The sequence below is a fragment of the Podarcis muralis genome, chromosome 5 (assembly GCF_964188315.1).
Source record: "Podarcis muralis chromosome 5, rPodMur119.hap1.1, whole genome shotgun sequence".
In the NCBI taxonomy this organism is placed as follows: domain Eukaryota; kingdom Metazoa; phylum Chordata; class Lepidosauria; order Squamata; family Lacertidae; genus Podarcis; species Podarcis muralis.
Window position 1 is genome coordinate 70,980,837 of NC_135659.1, and position 25,325 is coordinate 71,006,161.

General features: G+C 43.0%; 1 protein-coding gene across 7 annotated transcripts in view; it reads left to right on the forward strand.

The window, feature by feature from the left end:
* LOC114599473 (rho GTPase-activating protein 39-like) overlaps positions 1–25,325 on the forward strand; it is an 82,614-nt gene that overhangs the window by 43,280 nt on the left and 14,009 nt on the right. For 6 of the 7 annotated variants that reach the window (XM_077929171.1, XM_077929170.1, XM_028734800.2 and 3 more), the window contains 2 exons: positions 8,743–9,141; positions 22,420–23,728. In XM_077929171.1, the coding sequence (XP_077785297.1) occupies positions 8,743–9,141; positions 22,420–23,728 (1,708 nt within the window). The remainder of the gene's footprint in view (positions 1–8,742; positions 9,142–22,419; positions 23,729–25,325) is intronic. The other variant, XM_028734803.2, reaches the window with a different exon arrangement.

The window sequence follows — 25,325 nt, forward strand, 5'->3', positions numbered from 1 at the left end:
CCCACACAGACATCTGGTATCCCTGCACCCATACTCAATGTGTCACAAGATTGGGTAGATGGGTTGAGAAGCGGTCATATGCAGTGCTGTGTCTCAGCCATAAGATTGGGCCTCATGATCTGCTGGGTCAAAAAAGTGTATGAACACTCTGGGCCTTATGACTAGACAGACTAGACTAGACTAGACATAAGGGGAAGTGGTGCTGGTAGATGGGGGGTGTTTTTACACAAAGTATTCTCTACAAATTAGTGATACCAATGTTGTTTGTACCTAATGAGATTAAAAAAATAATAATTCTGGCTACTGTTAAATACAGAATTTTTTTCCTTTCCTTTTCTGTAGTGTGATCCTTGCAACCAGTTCTTCCTTTTATCTTGCCACAGATAACAGCGCCTTGCAATTAGCATGTTGGAAAGCTTAACGCTGGATGATGCAAGAGAACCAGTCAAAAACTAAAGCTGCTTATTGGACCTTAAATAGCACGTTATACAAACATAGTAGATTCCTGTTTGCTGCTAGGTATGATTCATGGTCCACATTCATGCCAGTGCAGAGATTATGTTGCTGCGCTTTGCAGTCTGATATTTAAACTATGAGAATTCATAAAATCCTCTTCATTCTAAAGCCAGCTGTGTCTGCTGAATGGAAAAAGTACTTGGGCTTCATTTGAAAGGGCTTCATCACAGCAAGCTCCTGCAAATACCTTGTGATGACATGCAAAGGATTATGAATCATACTAACTAAGCGAAGTCAAGGAGTTAAAAGCCGTACAAGGTACTGACCTCTTGTCCACCATCCCATTTGCTGCCATGCAAACCAATTTTTCTGGCAGCGAGTCCTGGCACCAGATCATTCTCTGGAGGACCACTGACTGGAATTTGTTTTCCTAAGTGGTATTCAAGGTTCCCAGGCAGCTCTCTTTTCAAGTCTCTCTCTGGTTTGGTGGGTATAACTTGAGTGTGTAGTCTGACTAGCTGAGCAGACATTTGTTGGCTTTGGGGTTTCTGGAAAACATGTCAAAGCGCTCAGTTGAAACTGGGGGTATGGCTGAAAAAGTTACTCCTGAACGAAGTGTCTTTTCGTATAGATCTTGGAACAAATGCGTTTATAGCATAATTATAGGGGCATATATTCACTGGAGCATTTTGTGCTCCTGGTTTGATATTTTTAGTACAGAAGCAGAAGCACAAAAATTGTCAGAAGAAAGCAAGTCCTATATTAGGCAGGATTTTGCTTTCCCCTGTGCTTCTTGGACTCAGGTTGAATGCTAAAGGAGAGCAGAGCTCTGATGTGGATACAGCAACAGTCAAACTTAAACTGAGCCCTGTGAAGGAACAGCGGCTCTGTCCCAATTGTAAAGTCCACCTTCATTGAAAAGTGTGACATCCTCAGGCTGGAGTGAGAACCAATTATTCACTGAACCATTTGAGGAGGATTAATAGTAGATAGAACAGCCTTGCACATAGTTATTTAGGGGGCAGCCTCTCACAGGCAGCATTAAACTATACTTTAAAATACAGTATGGCTTAATGAACACAAGTGCTTTGTGCCTTCCTTGCTCTTGACTGTGCCGTGCAGGGAGGGAAGAAGACTGGAGGGGTGTCATGTGGAGGTGTGTGTGCCAGAGGGCCCTGGGTGCACAAATTTCTGAGGGTATGAACCAGGCGCCTTCACCTGGGTGCTCCTCCATCCGCCAAGGGCCTCGTCGGCCAGTCAGGTTCCCCAATGCATGGGTGGGCAGGCAGTTCAGCGCAGCCGTGCTTTCCTCTGGTTGGGGTAGAGTTGCTCCGGCAGCATCAGTGGCAAGGGCTGGGCAGAGGTCCCCCCATCCGGTGCACGCGCCCCTCGCCTGGTTCACACAAGCCGCTGGACCGGAGCAAGCCACAGTCTGACTTGGCATTCAATTTGCATTAAATGTGAACCCAGGTCTTTGCAGGTTCATGATTTGTTTCCTCCAAATAAACCAATGAGAAATTGTGGCTTCTTGTGGTTTGTTTGGAGAGAAACAAGCCATGAGTCCGGTTTCAGACAGAACAGGCAAGACAGACTCTGACTTGCTCCCGGCGTGTTTCCTCTGCCATGCAGCACAGTCAGGAGTAAGGATGGAGCAAATGCTTATTAAACCTTATTTCAAACTATTGTTCAACCTTATGTGTGAACCAGCTCACTGCCTGCTTTGCTTTACTGTGGAGGTGGTGAGGGTGTAGCTCCTCCCAACCTCAGCAGTGTATTATGTCTAGAAGAGGGTGTGCCTTGAGCTTGCAGCTGCTGTGGCAGGATATTCATATACTGTATCCCCGGTGAGAGAGGAATATGTGGAGTTTACCAGTCAAGGGCTCACCATAGCTATTCACCTCTTTGCCCTGGCTTTTTGACACTTATTTTTAGGACCCACCTTATTTTTGTGATTGTAAGTTGTTTAAAACCGTTTTTAAAATTGTGTTTTAACGTTGTAACCCATCCATCCTGGGACCTTAGGGTGAAGGATGGGCAACAAATAAACAACAACAACAATGCAGGAGAATAGCAAATTGCCCAATATTTACCCTTAATCCAGCTGTGCATTGCAATTTGAGACCTGTAAATAAATAGCTTGCAGAAACTGTAAAATCTACAGGCCAGCAATAAAAGGTTGGATAGGCATCTGCTAGGAATCTTTTAAGTAGGGCAGTGTCTGTTCCAGTTCTCTCATTCCTTTTTTGTGGACCATTCTAGCATCTTCAGAATAATGTTAAATGCCAAAAGTGTGACAAAGAAAGCTGGAGATGACAGTGCAGGAAATAGCACTCAGACTCACTAACCACTTTATAGGCAAAGCATTAGACCTGGTGCCTGGTCATTGCTACATGATGTGATTATCTATCCCACAGAGCACTTGGCTGATTTATTTCTTGTTCATACAGGCTCTAGTCCTGGAGCAGGTGGGGGAGGGGGAGAGAAGAGAGCTCATTGCAAGGATATTAATAGCCCTTAGATCAGTTGGTTTTCTTTTAAGCACATCTGGGTTATTCCCTACATTAAGGCTTCCCCTTTCTGAGTCACTACACTCAGCCAAACGATTGCACTTTCTCTTTGCAAAGTTACTCATTCTCCAGGCTTCTTGTATTAATCAGACCGTATATATAGTTTTCACCAAATAAGGTTTTAGAAGATTATAAATTAAGCAAGGGGGGGGGGACCATAGATAAGGTCACTTTAAATGATACAGGTTCATGAACATAATATGCAAATTGTTTCTAGCAGGAGAACAAACCTTTATTCGGAATATTTTTACTGACATGATTTGTTGTTGTTGTTTAGTCGTGTCTGACTCTTCGTGACCCCATGGACCAGAGCACACCAAGCACTCCTGTCTTCCACTGCCTCCCGCAGTTTGGTCAGACTCATGCTGGTAGCTTCGAGAACACTGTCCAACCATCTCGTCCTCTGTCGTCCCCTTCTCCTTGTGCCCTCCATCTTTCCCAACATCAGGGTCTTTTCCAGGGAGTCTTCTCTTCTCATGAGGTGGCCAAAGTATTGGAGCCTCAGCTTCACGATCTGTCCTTCCAGTGAGCACTCAGGGCTGATTTCCTTCAGAATGGATACGTTTGATCTTCTTGCAGTCCATGGGACTCTCAAGAGTCTCCTCCAGCACCATAATTCAAAAGCATCCATTCTTCGGCGATCAGCCTTCTTTATGGTTTAGCTCTCACTTCCATACATCACTATACTGACATGATAGTATGCATTTATTAACAATATTTCTATCCCACCTTTCTGCCTGAGAGTTGGCCTCCTGAGCAACTTACATTAAATATAAGATTTTTGTTTAAATAAGAAGGCAGAAGTGACTGTGCTCCATCTGCTGCTCTTTAATTCTGTAGTAACTAGATGGGGAAATCGTGTTTGTCCCCATTGGAAGTGAACTACCCAGCAACCAGGGCCAGGTAGCACCAGATATCTTTGACCCTGGGGCTGGGTCACCTCCTTTTGGGACAGCTGCATAGTCTGAGGCTACTAGCTCTTCCTGGCAGTAAGGGGGCTTCAAGCAACTGGTGGACTATAATGTTAACTGTTTGCTCCCAGTGTCTGTACCTCAGATTTGTGACTTTCTGTTTACTGAAATTGAATTTGGTTCCTCTTCTGCCGCCTCCTGCAAAGCTGAACAGACACAAACCCCTGTGTTGCAAAATGTGACAATCTACAAAAAATGCAAACGCAACACGCTGGCTAATAACTTTTGGTAAATATATAATCGGTATGATGTCATTCAAAATATATGAATATATACATACTAGTGAAGATCATACTGGTGGATCAGTGCTCACTGAATAATTATGTATATTTCATTGATAATTATTCAATGAAGACTTTATTCCAAAACAGTTGAACTATTCCGGATGCACTGTCCTTTTGAGACTTTGGAGAGACGTCTTCCTTTGGGACTTTTGTGAGACGTCTTCCTCTGAGAGACAGTTTGGCGTTCCTTGCTATTCATTGGTTGGTTGAATCTTTGTTTGACTCTGATACATATAATAACTTGCAGTTACTTGTATATTTTGTGAGATGTGTTGTATGATATATATATTGTTTTGAAGTGGCTTATTCGTACATTTTGAATGACATCATACCGATTATATATTTACTAACCTCAGTGCCTAGGACTTGCCGATCGTATGGTCGGCGGTTCGAATCCCCGCGGCGGGGTGAGCTCCCGTCTTTCGGTCCCAGCTCCTGCCCACCTAGCAGTTCGAAAGCACCCCTAAGTGCAAGTAGATAAATAGGTACCGCTTTATAGCGGGAAGGTAAACGGCGTTTCCGTGTGCTGCGCTGGTGCTGGCTCGCCAGAGCAGCTTCGTCACGCTGGCCACGTGACCCGGAAGTGTCTCCGGACAGCGCTGGCCCCCGGCCTCTTGAGTGAGATGGGCGCGCAACCCCAGAGTCGGACACGACTGGCCCGTACGGGCAGGGGTACCTTTACCTTTTATTAGCCAGCATGTTGCATTTGCATCCTTCTGCAAAGCTAGCAGATATTTTCAATAAAAGAGGCAGCTTTGAATGGTTCTTGATACAACTTGCTTTGTCCTAATATCCAACATTATCATGCCTGCCTTGGGTTTTTGGAGTGATGCATGCATGTTGCCCTTTACCCATGTAACTTGAGCACCTTTACTAAATCACAGTCTAGTCCAGGCTTTTGTAGTTAGTCACTTACCTGATCTACTTTGTTGAATTAAAAATGGACTCATATGGAAAGAAATAAGAAAGGTAGCATAGCAGTGAGGGGAGAAAGTAGTTGAGACAAGGGAAAGGATGGTAAAGAATCATGCTCGAGTTGGAACTACAGTAATTAGACGTTATAGAGGAAATCACTGGTTCCCAACCCTCGATTTGCCCCTGCAGTTAATGTGAGAGTTGGATATGGCATTTGCAGAACAGAAAATTGGTGAGTGGAAGTGAGTATTTAACTCTTTCCCTACTCACAATACTTAAAAGTTTGGTCCCACCCCCCAGCCCAGCTCCAAAATTGGAAGTTAATTCAGCTAGCAAAATGACAGCTGAGGCGAGGTGGGTGGGGTTTGCAAGCATTGGCATAGGAGGCATAAAGCATTTGCTCCTCCCACCTGCCAATCATCTCTACATTTTAAATGGTCTCATCCAATTTGGGAGGTGGTTGAAACCATGCATGTGCCCAAATGACATCTGGTTCCAGCCTCAGCAAATAGAAAGGAAGTGTGCATGATTGTCCCTGGAACTTCAGTTGCCCACTGGATTCAGCTGGCCTCCTCAAGATGTAGTGCAAACGGTGCTTAACCCCGAATTTAACTCTCAATAGTATTTGAATGATGCCGGCATTGATCTGCTTCTTTCTCTCTGACATTATAAAGGAGGCGGTACTCCACAGAGCCACTGGCATTCTATTTGCTTCAATGTTCTTTCAGTTCATGGGCATTCAGCAATAGTGCTGCTAACGCTTTCACATGGTAGCAAATCACTAGGGGACTTGGGCAGAGAGACCATCACTGCTTATTTGAGGTGGAACGTCTGCCGAGTTGCACTTGCAACAGAATAGCTCGTGGTTGGCTCTGGTTGTCAGAAAAGGTTGTTAAGTTTCTATTCACAAAAATGGTAGAAGGATGCATGACACCGTCGATTACTGTATAGGAAATAAAATATCATCTAAGAGTGAGCCTGAGCTATGTCTCCAGCTACCAGTTCCTTGTTTGCCTGACTCTAAATCTTTGGGTGATCTATGCTATAGGAATTCCTAATTTTGTATAGGATATTTTCTTACTAGGCTGTATCTGACTTGATTTGTAGGGCATTTGTTGTCTGTATAATATCAGGTACTTACTGAAAAACAAAGGATACCACCAATGAAAGGGAAACTCTTGACCAAAAACAACTCCCTTTTATTCCAAGGACACCTAGTGTGTGGATTTTATTATTGCAGGCATATTGTTAAACGCATTCCACAGGCAAACTCAACCATGATTGCCAGTTCTTGTAATTTTAGTAGCTCTCAACCCTTACAAACCTTTTTGAAGAAGTTTTACATCCTTCATGGTTGTGAAGGACAACAGTATTCCATACATGCTTAAAAGCAAAACTTCAGGCCAAAAGACTGGTTTTAGAAATCATGAACAATCATGGTTTGTGCGTTCAGCCTAAACATTTTGATTTTGTTTGAACATTGAGATTTGAAAACAATTGGCATAAACTCCTGAACTATGTTTATTTAAGTTCTGTTTGTGTAGAATAGTTCACCCATCTGCAGTTGAGGACGCCCCTTAAGACATACATAGCTTTAGCAGCCCTAGAGCTGGGGTGAGAAACGTTTCCGCGCCCCCCCCCATGCCAGTGGTGGGGAGGGCTGCAGCCAAAAGTGAATGGGGCAACCCCACTCCATTTCTTTCTTACTCACTTGCACACCACCCACCCACCCATTCACATACTCATAAGCCTGCAATTTGTGTTGAAGGTGGAAATGCCACTCGCTGCTCTCCAAAGTAAATTGCAGGTGCACGCCCCCTAATCCGCATAGGGATCCTGCTCAAAGATTAGAATTGCATACAAGTTACTGGTAGACATAGTGAAAGGGGCACATTTGTAGGATGTGAGGAATTAAGCCTAGAAGCCAAATGGGACACCATATAGGCTCTCAAAAACACGAGTCTTGAAGTTCCTGCTGACATTTCAGAAAATCCAACAATGTGCATTCAGGTCTAATGATGTATTTTGAAATCTGATGTTAAGATCCAAGGGTTCGGATATTGTCTTAGAACGGAGAGTAGGTCAGAGGAAGATAGACAAAACGTAAAGAAAAAATGAAATTTGATTTGACAGATCATCTGAATGAAGCAAAGCATGTATAAATAAATAAATATCATATCATATACCTCTGCCCCTTCCCTTGTCATAAGCACACATGCACTAGACACATTCTTACATATCCTCTCACAGAGCAAGCCATGCAGGCATGCACACTCATACATTCACTCCCAGAGGGAGTGCTGAATTCACAGCACTGAGATCCCTATGCCTGTTTAAGAGATGATGTGGGATGACTGACAGGTGGGTAAGGTGGGCCTGGCTTGCTAGACTGAGGGAACCGGTGGGCCAGAGGTTCCCTATTTACATAAATGAAAAGATTAAGGAAATGTGAGAAGCTGCAAATGGCTTAATGTAGACAGAATGTTTGTTAATGACTTCCACAGCTGTGTGTGTAATTATGCAGCACATTTTTGCAGCGATTTCTTGGTCTGTTGTAAAGTTGCTTTCATTACAGAGGCCCTGCATACAGATTTTCAATGGGGACATTTTTCTGTGGCATGCTGAATATTACAAAGTGGAATCTGAGCTTGCTAAGAATTTCCCTGACAAAGCAGTAGCATTCAGATCAGACAAAGTTGGAGCCACTGTTGTTTACACTTGTGAGAACAATGCTTTGGTATTTAAAGGCTCCCAGGCATTAATTCCCATAGCATTGCTCCCTTCCCCAGGGTGAGGGACTGGTACAATTTACTGCTAACTCTGCCTAAGCCCCCATCATCTCAACATATACAGCTTATTCTGTCTAAATGTTGAGCTTAAAGGAGTCCATAGTGGAGAAAAATAAGTTTGCATTGCTTTTTTGAATTACGGTAGATTTGATAGTTGAGCTTGCAAGTTATTAATACTTTAAAACATTTTGGAGTACAAAATGTGTTGCTGTCCTTTATTTCTTCTTACAAAAGAAAAACCCCTATAAGGTAGAACAATGTGCTTTTTCTGCCATGCATGCAGATTGTAGGCGGGGGGGGGGGGGTTGCGTCTAAAATATGTGGTAGAAACTCCCCATGTGGCAAGCACTTTGTTTAAATTACTTTGTGTGTAGCTTGCCATTGTGAGAATTTTCTAAACCACACAGGAAGCAACTTCATACAAATTGCTTATCGTGTGAAATTCTCTCTGTTGTACTTCATGTGGCTACAAATATGCAATTTGCAGGTTGGGATTGGACATATTAACAAATATTTTACCAGGAATCTGATGTGGCTAAACTATGTTTTGCACAAGGCTGGCAAATCCATGTTTTAAACATGGTAGGTTGTTTGCGTAATCATTGTTAGATGTAGGTTTGACTCAGGCTCTGCAATCAATTGGTTCTTATGCTGTGGCCATGAGCCCGTAAGACCGCCTAAGCAGCCATTTGCCTCGCTGGACAAGGTTATATTGTGTGTTGGCTCCAACCAACATTGCCTTTTTCTTTTGCTATTTCAGCTCAGATTGGGTGGAGATCATCGAGCCCCGTTCTCGAGAGAGAATGTATGTCAACTTGACAACCGGCGAGTGTGGCTGGGAGCCACCGTCCAACCTCAGAGTTCGCCAGTCAGATGAGAACCAGTGGTGGGAGCTCTTTGACCAAAACAACAACCGTTTCTACTACTACAATGCCATCACGCAGCAGACAGTGTGGCATAGGCCACAGGGTTGTGACATTGTGCCACTGGCTCAGCTCCAAGCCATGAAACGCAATTCCAAGTCTGACTTCAGGACATCCCAGCACAGGGGCAGCACAAGTAGTGACGGGCGAAACACTCCCGTCCAGATGGCTCTCTTGCAGGAGATGGAGAAGGGTAAAGAGGACAACAGCCTGGAGAAGAGACCAGAGACTGGAAGGTAACAGTATTCTCTTTTATATAACTAATTAAAGGGGCCCATCCACATTCCAGCTTCTAGAAAAAGTCATAGGACAGAGATAGTCCCGAGGTGATCTGGTTGCTGACTAGGGAAAAAAAGGCAAGTTGAAGTTGTCTGTCCTACTCAGGAAGTGCCCCTTGAGAAAGATTTTTGAGAAAAAGTAACTGGACTCAAGGGTATATAAAACAACCTCAGCAAATCTCATTGTAAGAACTTTTGAGTGCTGTGTGAATCAGGGTGTTTGAGCTGGACTAAGAGACCTCAGTCCAGTATACCTGAAGGAGCATCTGCACCCCCATCGTTCTACCCAGACACTGAGGTCCAGCGCCGAGGGCCTGCTGGCAGTTCCCTCACTGCGAGAAGCCAAGTTACAGGGAACCAGGCAGAGGGCCTTCCCGGTAGTGGTGCCCGCCCTGTGGAACGCCCTCCCACCAGAGGTCAAAGAGAACAACAACTACCAGACTTTTAGAAGACATCTGAAGGCAGCCCTGTTTAGGGAAGCTTTTAATGTCCGAGGCATTACTGTATTTTAATATTGTGTTGGAAGCTGCCCAGAGTGGCTGGAGAAACCCAGCCAGATGGGTAGGGTATAAATAAATTATTATTATTATTATTATTATTATTATTATTATTATTATTATTATTATTTAATCACCCAGTCAGGGTGATATTGGGACATGAAATGGTCTCCTAGGGGAAGTGGTAAAATACCAATGTAATAAGCAATAGTCAGTAAACCATCACTTGAAGGAAATTTTGCTGAACGTAGCTTGCATGGGAAAGACAGAGTTGGAGAGCAACTGCAAAGGTTGAAGTTCGGTTGCTTAACTAGGCCTTTGTTTTTGAATTTGAGAGAAAGGACTTGAAATAATCTCTTATGCATTAACATTAATGAGCATCCCCTCCCCCTCCCCCCCCCCGTTCTGTTCTTCATGAGATTAGCATGGTTGTGTGAAGAAAGGGTAAAGGCTGTAGGTTGGCATGAGATGTGTAACACATTCCTTTGCATGTTTACTCAGAGATAAACCCCATTGTGTTTGACAGGGCTTGGTTACAGTTACATGTGTGTAGGATTGCAGCTTTAAACTGTCCCCCTGAGAGTGGGTGATCTATGCCTTTACAAGTTAATATATCCATGAAGGATTGTGATTCAGAGCAGAGAATAAACTTAACAACAATATCATTTTGTAAAAATATATGTCTAGAAAAACTTGGGGCAGTTGCAGAAATCGTCATGAAATGTTTTCAAAACATTTCTAGTTTGTTGTGTGTTGTTATTGATCGTTGTTTGTGTTTCATTTGTCCTCTATTTTGTAAGATTTCTGTGAACACAAAAGCGACTTGGAAGTTATCCTTGATTTTGCTGATATTGAAAGCTTTGTAGTCATCTTACTTTCTGGATAAGGATTAGATGAACTCCAACTCATTTGACTTACAGTCAGTTCAGACATAATAAACTGGCACTAGTATTTTGGTGCTATCATATCCTGGAATGCAATCCAAGCTTCTTTCCAACTGCTTATAACAATTGCGTTCATTGCCTTCAAAGTCCACTAAATCATTTGATAGAGAGCAGAGCACTAGGCACATGTGCAGAATGGCCACAAATGTGGAAATATGTCATATTCTGTTTTCAACAAACAGGGCCGTCTTAAGCATATCCGGCGTCGTGGTGCAAAGATCCCTCTGCCCCCCCTCCCAGAGTTGCTAACCTTTTTTAGGGAGGACGGTGCCGCCAGCAACACGCCCAGCTTCATGGGGCTGGAGGAGGCGGGCAGCAGCTGGAGGGCAGCTCCTCTGGCAGGGAAGAGGCGGAGGCTGGACGCGGCGGCTCCCAGCTGGCTGCTTTGTGCCATGGTGGCCATGGCAGGCGGAGGCTCCGGGTGCGGCGCTGCTTCAGCGTGGCATGGCGGAGGCAGGTGAGGGCGGGGAGCTGATTCTGGGAGGCGCCACATCCAGCCTCCGCCTCTTCCCTGGCGCCCTCCAGAACTTGGCGCCCTGCGCCACTAGCCTCTATGGATAAGACGCCCCTGTCCAGGTTTTACCCAGACAGATCTTATTTCCTGAGTGCTAATTTTGAGGCCTAAAAATTGAATAAAGTAATTAACTTCCCTTTATTCTTCCTGTGAACACTGGTACCTGAAGCCCTTGTAAGGTGTTTAGAATGGACTCAGCAAGTAATTTTTTAGTTAAGAACTGCCCCTCTGGAAAGCCCCCCAAAACTGTAGAGTCCAGTATTCTGTTTCCAGGAGAATCCAGCTCAATGATTCATAAGCAGGGCATGAAGGCAGCAGACATCCCTGTTGTCTTGTCCCCGCACCCTAAGTATGTGGTTTCTAGTCTGAACCTATTCTGTCCTCCATTCTGGTGGATTGACAAAGCTATAACTCTCTGAAAAGTGAGTTCACATTCCGTAAGGAGAGTTTCCAGATTTTGGCCAGGACTTAGAATGGCAAAATCCTTTCTTCAGGCTGCAGCTGTCAGCCCATTCTTTCTTTTGCTGGCTAAGCCTTGCTGGAGTGTTGTGCTGGAGGCACTGAGAGCCGTGCTTGAAGTTGTAGTGCTTAAACTTGTCAACAACTTGGTGAAGAAACTCAAAGTGGCATTTCATTTGTTTAGGTAGCTCACAGTTTTCTGTTCCCCAATAAGTCAGCCCAAAAATCATGGAATTTATTTCTTGCGCAGACTTGGCCAACTGCCAGTGTGGGTTTTGGTAGCAAGTAACACTGCATTGTAAGAAAACAAGTTCGTTGCTTCTAGCCAAGGGTGTTTCTCTAGCACTATCTACTCCAGTTTTAAGCAATATTTAAACCTTCCCCTGTTGTCACAATTTTTAACTCTACTATAGGGCATATAGACACAAAAAAACTTTATTACAAGTATCATTACACAACCAGCATGCATTTTAATGTATATAATGTAGAGCTCAGTTTAATTATATATAAAGAGTATTTTATTGATGATTAGTTTTTCTGTTACCAGTAAGATAATATCCCTATATGTGAATCCTATTTGTTCTGAAGTTTTATATGTAAAGAAACCTACAGATCTTGCATCCTTAATCTAGAGGGCTTGCTGGAGCACTCTTGCTTGCAATCAGGATTTATTCCTTTCTTTGTGCCTCCCGAAATGAAATTTGTTGTTTTATGCAGGCAAGAGAGGGGATCACGTAAGGCAACAAAGAAGGAATTTATCCCGAGTACAGACCAACACAAGGGGACAATAGGTTCTGTTCAACATAGCACTGAGCAAAATGTTCTGTCAGTGCAATGATTTCTCCTTGTGCAATGGAATGTACTGCCCCCATGTGCTCCCTAAAATATGTTCTGGGACTTCACCCAATGCATGGGAGCAGATCTGGGGACAGCACAGAGCTCACATGGGGGAAAGGAAAGCAGGGGAATCCCATTGCATTAGCACTAATCTTTTTGCTGGTGTAACTATTATTTGAATGCCACCCAGTGATTTTAATCAAAGTCATATAGTTCTATCAAGGACTGTTAGCCTTGATAGCTAACCAGAACCTCCATGTTCAGAGACAATATGCAACTGAATACTAATTGCCAGGTGTTTCTCCTGGCCTTGGCTATGGCAAAATCATGAGTGATGTAATAATAGTTCAGAAATCTGATAAATTCACTGTTGGTGACCAAGAAGGACAAAGCTGTGAAAGGCTCTTTCATGACGGATCAGAAGACATTCTTTACCCATTTTATAAAAGAGAAGGAACATTTTACCGTTAGTACCCAAAAGCAGTTATGACATTTGGGAAACGTTCTGTCATGCTTAGCTCTGACATGGCGTCAAACAGAATCGTCAGAGGACAAACTAGCCACCTTGCAGGTCAAGGACTTTGAGGATCAGACAAGGTCCCCTGGAACCAGTGCTGAGAATCCTCTTGAGTTGCCTTTCAGTTGCTGGAACCAATGGAGATTTCTGGCTCCTTGGTCCCAAACCCATTCTCCCCTCCTTGCCGAGCTGCACCTTGCCTGGGATCCCTGTGGCAATGACCTTGGACTATTGCCTAACCTTGCTTTTGGATCATGTTTTGAATCTAAAGTGAGTTTTCCGTGCTTGACCCTGGTTTGTTTGGACTGCACCACACCTTCAACCCCACTCACCTTTATGAATGTTTTGCTAAGAGGATTATACCATTCTCTCACATTGGATTCTATAATAACATGGTCCAGCCAAGTAGACTTTTTTCACTGCTGGCACTTCAGCAAACCAACATGTCCCCAAAAAAGGATTTGAGCATTATGCATGCGTTTGGTATATTTGGGGGGGGGGGAGGAGCAAATCTCCCAAATGAAACTGCTTCAGGATATCAATCCACAACACATGATACTTCTGCTATGTGTATTAGACTTTGAAGATTAGACTACTATAGCCCATTTTCACACATAACACTTTAAAATGCTTACTGAGACAGTCTTCGGGGTTTTTTAAATGCCTTATTTATTCTTCCCTGGGTCCAAGATGGCATACATGGATTTCCCTAAGAGTGACAGGCCCAAGGTCTCAAATGGAAAATTGAGGAATTACAAGATATAACGGCCTTATTAGCCTAATAGCCTTATTAGCCTAATAATCCAGCCCTGCCTGCTCTTTGAACATGGAACTGTGCAAAATGAAGTGTAGATTGTGCTTAAAAAAAAAGTTGATCCCTTCCACACCTATGGGGAGCTCAGTGGGAACTGGGCTTTTTCAAACCACACTCACCCCAAAACACTGTTTTCAGAAATAAATTGACATCTTTAAAACCATGTTTTCAGTCTTGGGATCACATCTACTGAGCACATAGGCATTTGTATGATTTTTTCCAAGGGACAGTGGCAAAGTAAATACTCTCCCTGCCCTAAAAACTAAAAGATCATATTGTTATGCAATCACTTAAAATGCTACAAAGGAAGATAATTGGGAAGAAACCGGCAACTGAACCCTGGGCAGAATTTTACATGGACAGATGGTTTCATGCCAAAACAAATGTTTAGCAGCACATTTTTGGCTGGTGTGGCAAATAAAATAAAACGTTAAAATTATTTTATAGCAGTGACTACATGCTAATTCAAAAACCACAAAAATGGTAGGATGCTATTTTGTGTTTGTATTATGACTAACTTGCAGATCAAAATGCATATATGAGCTTTTAAGTTATTCAGAATTCTTATTTAGGTAAGATAGTTCTCTCTCTCTCTCTCTCTCTCTCTCTCTCTCTGTGTGTGTGTGTGTGTGTGTGTGTGTGTGTGGATAAGAAGATGGGTGTGGGGGAAAGTACCGGTAGGTGTTTCTAGAATGATATAAAGTCCAACTTATCCTTATTGCTATTTTGCTTTGGTTCCCCCTCCCCACCCCTGCCAGCCTTAGAATGGTGGAATTATTCACAGATATGATTAAGTTAAGACTAGTCCGCCTGCTAAAGTCGTACAAAGCCCACTGGGACTAAGCAGAAATGGACATGGCTCCTTTTGAAAACCCAAAAACCAGTCTGTGTCCTTCCCTGACATTCATTATGCTCAAATCTAAATACAACGTTAACCTCAGCCTGATAAATATCTCTATGGAAATCAAAAGCTTTGCAAGCTTAGAAACCTCCCCCCTCCCAAATGTAACCCAGCAAGTGTCTTTTCTGTATCTTGCGCCTTAAAACAAAACAAAAAACCTGGTCCTCTTCCGATTTTTGTTTACTTTTGGCCATGCAAAAAACCAACAATGAAATAGAAATGGGCTGTGTAGGTTTATCTTCTTCCCAGTCTCTAGATGTGAAGGCTTACAGTGTACCCCCCTTCCCCCTCCCAGAGCTGGGGGAGTCCTTACCCAAATTTGGTGCCAGTATGTATACGGGGATACGGTGGGGGTGAAAACTGTACACTGACTTTAAAATAAACAGTTCCAATAAAGATGCACATGATAGACAAATAAAATAAAGCTTTGCAAACTGCATTTTGAAACCTTGGCTGGTCCTCATAAAAATGGTATTACATTCACTGACTGGCAACCCAACTGAAGTCAGACATATGATTGTATTTGAAAAAAGGGTTTGTTTGCTAAGTCTACAAGGTTAATCATTTCCATGGTGATATTTCTCCATGTTCTGAGCGGGTGTTTCGGAGCAATAAGGTGAGCTTTTGCTACTGATTGCTCTTCTTCCAACTGTTAATTTGTGTATCTTTTGTGTATGAAGCTGAGAGTTTTTCAGGTAGTGAGAGCACTTCTTTTATTCTCCCTTTTTCTTTGGATCCCAAACCTAACAGCTAAACTCCATTTCTCACCTTCTTTCCCAATGGATTTCTGTCTCTTTAAAAAGCTTCTTCCCTGCTCCATGGCAGATTTGGATTAGTTAGCAGGGCCCCTCTTAAATCTCCCAGCTATTGCATGAGCCCGAGAATACTAGGGTCTGCTGCTTGAAGAAAACAAATCTGATGACACAGAACTTCAGTGAGGCAGAACTGAGACAGAAGTGCAGACAAAATATTATAAAGCCATAAGTTCACATAATCCCATATGAACAGCTGCCGATGACGTTTTTTTAATCGTTGGCTGATATAGACAAAGACAACTGCACAAAAAGGATATAGCACCTGTTGAAAACTGTGCAGAATGCAAGCCCTTTTGCATTTTTGACACACGTATAGAGTTGGCACCTATGAGGCTATTTTTCTAAACGAAAGCTGGCAAAGCCTAAAAGAATTATGCAGGCTGGCAGCCTTTCCCCCTGGTGGTGTTGAGACGCATCTGTTCTAACCTATCAGTCTGTTACATGGAGAGTTCTCAGGTTTCAACAACGCGGCAGGTGGAAGAGCTTGCCTTGAGACCAGCTTTCAAAGAGGAGGAAGAAAGTGGTGCTTAAAATAGAGAGGTGGGATAGCAGGCTTTGCACTAGCTGCATTCATTTCTTAGGGCGTAATCTTGACTTTTGCACACTTGTGCGGTTGTTTTTTGTGTGTGTTTTTTAAGGCCAGTCTTTTGCACCAACAGTGCTGTAGCTTTGCCACTACAAAGTAGTATGCTAATTCACAGGGTTGCACAGGACAAACTTGAGAAATGCCCTTGTCCGAAGATGTCGGGGTGGGGGTGGGGAATCCTGACATTGCCTGCCTGCCTGCCTGCCTTCTGGAGTACAGTGGTACCTCGGGTTACATATGCTTCAGGTTACATATGCTTCAGGTTACAGACTCCGCTAACCCAGTTTCAGGTTAAGAACTTTGCTTCAGGATGAGAACAGAAATCGTGCTCTGGTGGCACGGCAGCAGCAGGAGGCCCCATTAGCTAAAGTGGTGCTTCAGGTTAAGAACAGTTTCAGGTTAAGTACGGACCTCCGGAACGAATTAAGTACTTAACCCGAGGTACCACTGTACTTCTACTGCTCCTTAGAGTCTTTTGCTCTACCAACTGAGCTACCAAGGCGGATAGCTGAAGCTCTCGAGGCAGCTTAGAATATATTTAAAACACAATGAAAAGGACAATGGAAGAATGTTTTCTAGAGCTGAGCAAAGGTGTATAGAAATCTCCCTCCCTCCCCCACCAGTTCTCTGTTGTTGCAACGTGGCACTCTGGAGCTGGAACTCCTGGCCTAGAACTGACTGTTGAAGCAACCAGGTATTAATTAGTCCCTCACAGACCAAGGCTTCCGCATTGGGCGGTGGCTGCTGCTGCTGCTGCTGCTGCTGCTATATTGCTATCTTTCCTCACAGCCTTAGGCTCTGATGGTAGATGAAGGAGGAACTGTGGGAGTAGAAATGTTAGGAGGCTCCCAGTCCTCAAATGTTCCAGCAGTGGTACCTCGGGTTAAGAACTTAATTCGTTCTGGAGGTCTGTTCTTAACCTGAAACTGTTCTTAACCTGAAGCACCACTTTGGCTAATGGGGCCTCCTGCTGCTGCCGCCGCACCGCTGCTGCGCGATTTCTGTTCTCATCCTGAAGCAAAGTTCTTAACCCGAGGTACTATTTCTGGGTTAGCGGAGTCTGTAACCTGTAACTGAAGTGTCTGTAACCTGAAGCGTCTGTAACCTGAGGTACCACTGTAAAATATACACTCTAAAGTTGTTTTAAAAAATTCATCATCAACAGTATGGCTGTGTCAGATGTAATGGGTTGAAGCCAATGAAATATTGGACTTGAAAAATGACTTCCGATTAAACTTTCCCTACTTCTCCTTTCCCTGTGTGCCCCTCAGATCTGCTCTGGAGGGTTAGGAGGAACCCAAGAGCAGATTTAGGGAAGCGGAGGAGAGGAAGGGAAAGTTTGATTGCATGTGCAGGAGTTTTGTGAGTGCAATGCCTTTACTTGATACAGCCCAGTTTGTTTTATTTACTTATTTGCTGTAGTAATTTATATTGCGCTTCACCATCATGCTCAATATCCAAAATGACTGGACTTAATCCACATGCAAGTTTTTTTTCTGAGGACTAGTTTGTGTATTGAGTGAACCACGCCTGTTTGTGCAATGAGAGGATTCAGGTGACAGTTTGTGGAGATGTTGTGACAGAATCTCTCTCACCCAGCAATGGTTCACCCACCTTTTAGGTTTTACTATTTCTCCGTGCAAATCTTGAGCACGGTGAGAGTTTTGCTGAAAATTCAATATGGCATCCAGCATGGCTGTTCCAAATGCTAATAAAATTCAGTCACAAATCTTTGTTGAGGGAAGGGGGGAGAGATGTGTCAAGTCTAGTTAGATTGTAAGTGTGATTATACTAGATCTTTCTCAACTTTGTGTTCTTCAAATGTATTTTGAGCCATTGGTAAATATGCTTTTGAGTTACAACTTTGGGGGTTTTTTTTGGGAAACAGTGACTCTTGCCTCTCCATAAGCTTTTCCTGAGCAAACTTGGCGTAGTCGTATTTGCCATGCCAGTTTATATTAAGGATATTTTGCTCGCTTGTATCCTATCATATGCAGGATGCAGCCCTGTGTGTTTCCCTTTGTTTCTTTGTTGTGAATTAAAAAATATTTCCTTTTCTGAAGACAAGCTAAAAATACTTTTGGGGAGTCATCAAATTAACTGTTCTCTGTTGTGATTGCTGCTAATTCTTCTGAAGAGCAGAACTGGGGATTAAATTCCTTGGGTTTCCTGACCATTTGTTCTAACTACCCAACTCTCTCTGCCACTGCCACTTGGATTCATTTGTCATCAGACCATCACAAAGCAAGAGGGTTTAACAAAGAGAAGTACATAGCCATATGAAAGTAACACAAGTCAAGGTAAACAAAATGGAGAGAGTTCCAAATAAAAAATATATATTGTGCAACATAAACAAATGTAAGATTCTAAAATTCACAGGCAAATCAGTGTTTACCATGAAAAAGTGGCCCCTATTTTAACACATGTTCAAATAAATCAAAGTTACACAAATCTGAATAAAATAAAAACAGTAACAAACTTAAAATTCTGAATATCTCTGGGAAGACACAGTATTCTCCTTTAAAAAATTTCTTCTATCATCAATTACTAGGGTTAAAAAACAGGCAGTCTTTACAGTAACGTGTCTGTCTTGGCTACAGAGCGGAAAGTTTATAGTCTCATGGAAGGACCTCTCCACATACCTCCCAAAAATTTGTTCCAAGTATTGTTCCCTCAGTACTTTATACAAAAAGCAATATATAATAAAATGCACCAGGTATTTAACCAAATTTAAACTCTGCTGCTTCATCAAAAGACCCCTTGGTTAACTAACTGATGCAATTAATTCATTAAATTACTCAGTCTTCATCCAGATAGATTTGACCCACTTTGAGTCTGGCATAAGTTCCAGTAAACTTTGTATGAGCAACCCCTGCTTGGTTGGGCAGAAAACTGATGGGGGGGGGGGGGTTAGTGTTACATATTTACAAGTGCAATCTGCAATAAGATGTTGCAGTGTGAAGTGTTACCCAACTACTCTATTCCCTCCCCCCACAACAGCCAGCCAGCATTCCGTCACCAGTGAGCATGCTACGCCCTTGTTGGACTGTTTTGGAATATTTTGTGGGTGGGTGGTGCCGTGGAATGGCACTTGGGTAATTGAGTTCGCTCCTAGTATATATGATATAGTTTGGTTAATCTGTGGTGAGTCTTATTGCAGGTAGCTTAACTCAAGACTACAACCATGAGGCCTAAGCAACCACACAAAAGCTATAATTAACTGGAAACAGAAATGAAAACATTATGTAGGTTAACCAGACTGCATTTCATGCTGTGGACCGAAGAATTCGGAATAAAGCTTTCACATAGGCAAAACTTGAAGAATAGACTTCCTGGTCGTGCTGGCTCTTGTATTGGTAACTGTTTGGTAATAGGAAATAGAAGGAAACTGTTCATTAGCTTCAGTTGATGCCGTCTGATATTTGCAAACAAGTGTTCTGCCTGTCACCTGCTCTGCTCACCTGCCCAGATTATGTCCCCGCCCCAGATGTCATATAACAGTGCTGAGAGCCAGTGTGGTGTAGTGGTTAAAAGCGGTAGACTCCTAATCTGGGGAACCGGGTTTGCGTCTCCGCTCCTCCACATGCAGCTGCTGGGTGACCTTGGGCCAGTCACACTTCTTTGAAGTCTCTCAGCCCCACTCACCTCACAGAGTGTTTGTTGTGGGGGAGGAAGGGAAAGGAGAATGTTAGCCGCTTTGAGACTCCATAAAGGGAGTGAAAGGCGGGATATCAAATCCAAACTCTTCTTCTTCTTCTTCTTCTGTACAGTGGTACCTCCAGTTATGAATTTAATTCATTCCGGAGGTCTGTTCTTAAGCCCAAACCGTTCATAACCCGAGGTGCGCTTTCGCTAATGGTGCCTCCCATCTACTCTCATCCCCGGGGAAAGTTCGCAGCCGGGAGCTCGTAACCTGAAGTGTTCGCAAAGAGGACGGTACGTAACACGAGGTTCCATTGTACAGTGGTACCTCGGGTTACATACGCTTCAGGTTACAGACGCCGCTAACCCAGAAATAGTACCTTGGGTTAAGAACATTGCTTCAGGATGAGAACAGAAATCGTGCTCCGGTGGTGCAGCGGCAGCGGGAGGCCCCATTAGCTAAAGTGGTGCTTCAGGTTAAGAACAGTTTCAGGTTAAGAACGGACCTCTGGAACGAATTAAGTACTTAATCCAAGATACCACTGTATTTCCATGAAATGCTAGTCTTGTCACTCTGGACTCTGTATTCTTAACAAGATAGAGAGAATGCTGTTTTGTTTCCTCCACTTGGAAAATAACAGCAGAAGTATCTATCCAGATGCCAGTCTTTGCCTTCTTCTTACTCTTTCTGTCTCATAAGAACATAAGAGTGCCGTTGGATCAAACCAAAGGCAACATCTAGTCCAGCATCCTGCTCTCACAATGTCTAATTAGATGCCTATGGGAAGCCTTCAAGCAGAAACCTGCATACAACACCACTGGTGTCACTTATGATTACTATCCACTAGTATTCATGCTGCCCCCAACTGTGGAGGTAAAACATATCAGTAGCCATTATCCTTCATGGTAGCCTTATTCACCATGAATTTGTCTACTCCTCTTTTAAGCCATCCAAGTTGACAGCCATCCCTACAATTTAGGAATTTGGGGCTTGTAATGCAATTCTCTGGATTTGGTGAGAAGATGGGCAAGTGCTAATTGCCTGGGCAAATAAATTGGTGGTGAGTTGCATGACTGTTACAACACATGATTTTCTGGAGTTCATACTAGTAGTGTGGAACTGCATCGGATCGGATCGGATCCCGACTCATTTGAAAGAGAACTCATTTATTTACTATTCTGGGAGGAGCAGCATAAAAAACCTTCTCATAAGCAAGAATAATCCCACAATATGAGAAAGCAGCCAGATCCTCTGTAGCAGTGAGGCATGATAGCATTTAAATGGTTGCTATTTCTACTTTTTGTTTCATTTGTTTTCCTCCTCCTTTCAAACCTTATAGAAATGTCACCCTGGCATTTGCCCTTGGGGAGTGACACATTCAGTTCCAGGAACTTTAAAGGCAACTCTGAATATATGCAAATTATGTGGGTGGAAATCAGTGGAGTGCAGCTAAGCCAATCATTATGTCAGCACAAGCATTTCTGTTTGCCCTTCTCCACCCCACCAAATGCAGTGTTCTGTGGGTTTTCCCTATCCCCCAGAGTGGATTTGGGCAGGAAAGCCCAGTTACGCTAGTGGGCATCTTTATATTGGCTTCTACTAGCGGAAAAGGGGTAGTTGAATCCAGCCTACTGACATTAGTAAGATGTGCATGTTTAAAATAAAATTCACTTATATAATATTTCTAAAGGACCTGAGGTTTACTAGGTGTTAAATAAAGTTTTTAGGGTTTTTTTTAAGGAAAACCTGCCCTGCTCACAAGCTGTAGAATCTAATAGAGATGGGGAAGGAATAGAGAGGAAAAATAAGCAAACTCTTATTCTTAAAGGTTTGCTCATTAGAGCCCATCCTTTATTGTAGTTCCTAGATGACATTAAGAAGAAAAGAAATGACTGCTGTTACAGTGTAGAAGTAAAATGCATACAAGGGGAAACAAACAGGTGTTGAACTTCTAGATTCCTCAGCATTCATTAGAAGAGCAAGGGAGGACACTGCTAAAAAAATTAAGCCCAAAGGTTTTTTCTTTGCTTTACCTCAAGACTCAACAGAAATCAGCAGACAACAAAAATATGATCTTTACTCACATCTGAAAAGTAGCACTTTAGAGACCATATGCAGTGTTTGGATGTTGAAAAATAAATGTCCGGTGTCCTATGGAGTTAAACAGGGGAGGGTTTGTCCAAGGGATAGGGGACAGACTCCCTGAGAGCAGCATTTTCCTGTCGCAGGTATGATTTATTATTTTTCCATTACTAACTTGAATAGCTCCGATAGAAACAAAGGAAATGCCTGCACAATGGTTTGATATGGAAGTTGTTCCTAATACAATAATTGTGGACAGAACAATACTAAGTGTGTTGTATCCTGGGGAGCAGGATTAACCTCCAGGCTAGGCCTCTCAATCCTAGGGCCTCTCAGAGCAAATAAGGATCTTTGAAGCCATTTGGTTCAAGGCCACTCACCAAAACATCTCAGAAATGCACTGTTTGGGGGCCTACTCCTGGCAGAAGCACCACCAGCAGTAGATCTCTGCCCACATATCATTCCATGGACATACCATCCTCCTCCATGGCTGATGCATGCATACCCAACCTCTTCACTGGAGGTCCAGTTGGATATTTGGATAAAACTTTTGACTGTATTTTACACTTGAAGGTAGTATTGCACTTTTTGCTTTATTTTCCTAAATGCTTTATTTTCCCCATACAGAGACACCCCTACCCGGTGGCAGCCTTTACCAGGGACTAAAGCAGCCATGCTGGTCAAAGTCAACAGCCTGAGACAAGTTAATTCCACCTCGAGCAATTCGCTTCAGATGCAGAACAGCGCAGAAACCAGCAGCCAGAAATCTCTGCATGCAAAACAAGTTATATATGCCCAACCTCAGGCTATAACCCCAAATCCAGCAATGCAGAAACCAGGAGCTTCAGCAGAAACAAAACAGTCAATGCAGATTAAGAAGACAGAGAATGGAGGGTTTTGTCTAGTGTTAACTAATGGGCTCAGTAGTCCTTCAGGAAGTCAGACGCAAACATCACAGCCTTCATCTCCCAAGTATGCTTCTCCAGCACCAATATATGATGAGCCATCTATTGATTCCCCAATTTATGATGAGCCCCCTGTAGATATGGACACTGGGAGTGTAAATGTGAATGGGACAACTCCACAAATGTCGCCAAGCAACAGCTTAAATAAGAAACCCCAACCAGTTAAATTATTACAGCACCCAAGTATGCAGCAGCACCAAGCTGGAAAAAAGCATGTGAGAAATCCATCTGCAACAGAGTACAGTCCTGTTGGAAGAGAGTATATTAAACATATGGTCAATGTTGACCAATCATCCAGAAATCCTAACTCTACAGGTGTGATAGTTGATGGCGTTGCTAAACCACAGCTAGGGCAGCTTAGTTCCAGGGACAGCTTCAAACACTCTTGGAAAATCTTGGAGGCAAACGTTCTCAAAAATATGGAGGCCCACCACAGTCGGCAAAACAGTCTTCAGGTTCAAGAGTATCCTACAGTTATAAGTCAGCAAGACTCTGGCTATTCAACAGGGCCTTCTCCAAGCCTGAGAAAGAGAAAAGGAAGGCGACAGGCTCCTGGCCAGGGAAGACCTGGCTCTGTGGGCAGCAACAGTGAACTCAGTGCTCTGAATGACAAGCTGATTGCAGAAATGCGTGCTGTGGTGAATCGATCAGCAGCCTGCAGAGGAAGTAAAGGTAGCTTAGATGCAGAAATGCTGGAAAATGCTAGTTTGCCAGAGGGTAACAAAATTAAGTTTCAGTCGGAGCGCTTGAAAAAATGTAATAGCAGGAGCTCAAGAGATGATGTGACTTCTAGTAACAGGTCATTATACAGACCTCGAATGGACAGTAGAGGGAGCCTCTCAAATGATCCAGCAGTACAACAAGACACTGTGAGGCAGAAGAGAACCTACGAAAAAATAGATTCTTTAGAAAAGAATGCGTCCAGTCAGATAAATATGTCTTCATCTGAATCAGCACAGATACCATCCCAGGTATTCTTTTATTGACAATCTTCTCTTATCAGGCAGCAAGGCATTTTGTGGAAATGGAGTTGATAAAGCCTTTGCATGCAATTGGCCAAGTGGTGGTGGGTTGGAGAGTTTTGGGGCACCTGTGGTGGGGTTATGTTTAAAAGGGTGTCACTAATTATCAGATCATTTGGGCCCTCTTAAAAATTGCTTTAGAAGAGATGTTGCTATATAAATCTGTCAGGATAGCCAACAGAAAAGTCTACATTCCTAAAGGAGCCACTTCTGAAGCAGGCCCTCTTGACTCCATGCCTCATGCCATTCATTTAACAGTGGAATAGATTGCCCCTGAAGGAGGTAGACTTTGTTAGGGGAGTTTAAGCAAAGACTGGATGGTCACCTGCAGGACTGCATCAGCAGGGGAATGAACTGGATAACCTTTAGGTCTTTTCCAGACCCTATAATTCTATCGTGTGCGTGTGTCTGTACATTATACGATGTCTGTGTCATATTTGTCATATCCTCTAAAAACCTAACAATTAGGACATCATTGTCATCTTTAGAGAATTTTTGGAAAGTGTTTTATTTATATGTTTGGACAAACCTGGAATCATCATTCTTATATTACCTACTTTGCTACTTTAACCTAAAGGATTAGAACCTGTGACTCGTGAATCTGTAGATCCTGACCCCTCCCATCCGCCAGACAGGTTTTCTCCCATTCTGTAGCCTGCCCTTCACTGCAGACCAGTCAACTGACACTTAACTTCTGGAAGACATTCAAGGCTCTTCCTAGCTACCTCCAAAGTCTGAACTGGAGCTTCCTCCCCTCCATTTCCCCTCTAGCTGTTGTAGAGGTGTCTAAGTATTGTCACCACGCAAACAAGCTGTGAAGACACCTCCCTGTTTTTCCACAAGCCCATTCCAGCTCTTTGTGGAGGCTACTTTGCAACTGTCATGCTTTATAACACATAAGATATTTAGTTGGTGCTTTTTAACAAGCTCTATGAATTAAAACAATTCAACGCAGGGTAGTTTAAAAACAAAAACAAAATAAAGCTATGGTATTTTGTCCTTCTACAGCAATGCTTTGAAATGTTAAATGCTCTGAGCTAAAAAGCAAATAAAAAAATCCAAAATTCGAATTTGAAAAGTAAAAAAAAAAAGTTCATTATAATAATTTTTAGAATGAGCTGACAGTATTGAAAAATTCTACTTCTGGAGGACTCCTTATGTGTTTCCCCTACAGCCTAATGCACTGAGGCAACAACTAAGAGAATCCAGCATGACAAACCTGTCACTAGCACAAGGGACAGCTGCCCTCCTTGTGACAACACCAGGACCCATCCCTGAGGCTGTTGTTCATCTGTGAGCACCCAGATCTCTCCAGCTGTTCTTTTGTGACAGAGAACAGAGATCATTGCACCTCATAAGGAACAAAATAAACAAAATTACCAGTAATAGGGCTCCATGTTTTTCCCTGCCTTCTTACAGAGACAAATATGTAAGGAAGATGTTGTTCAATGAAAACTGGAGCTTCTGTAGTAACAATAAGAGTAACTATTATTACTGCATTTATTTGTTGCTTACTACAAAAATGGGTCAAAGCAAAGTACAATTA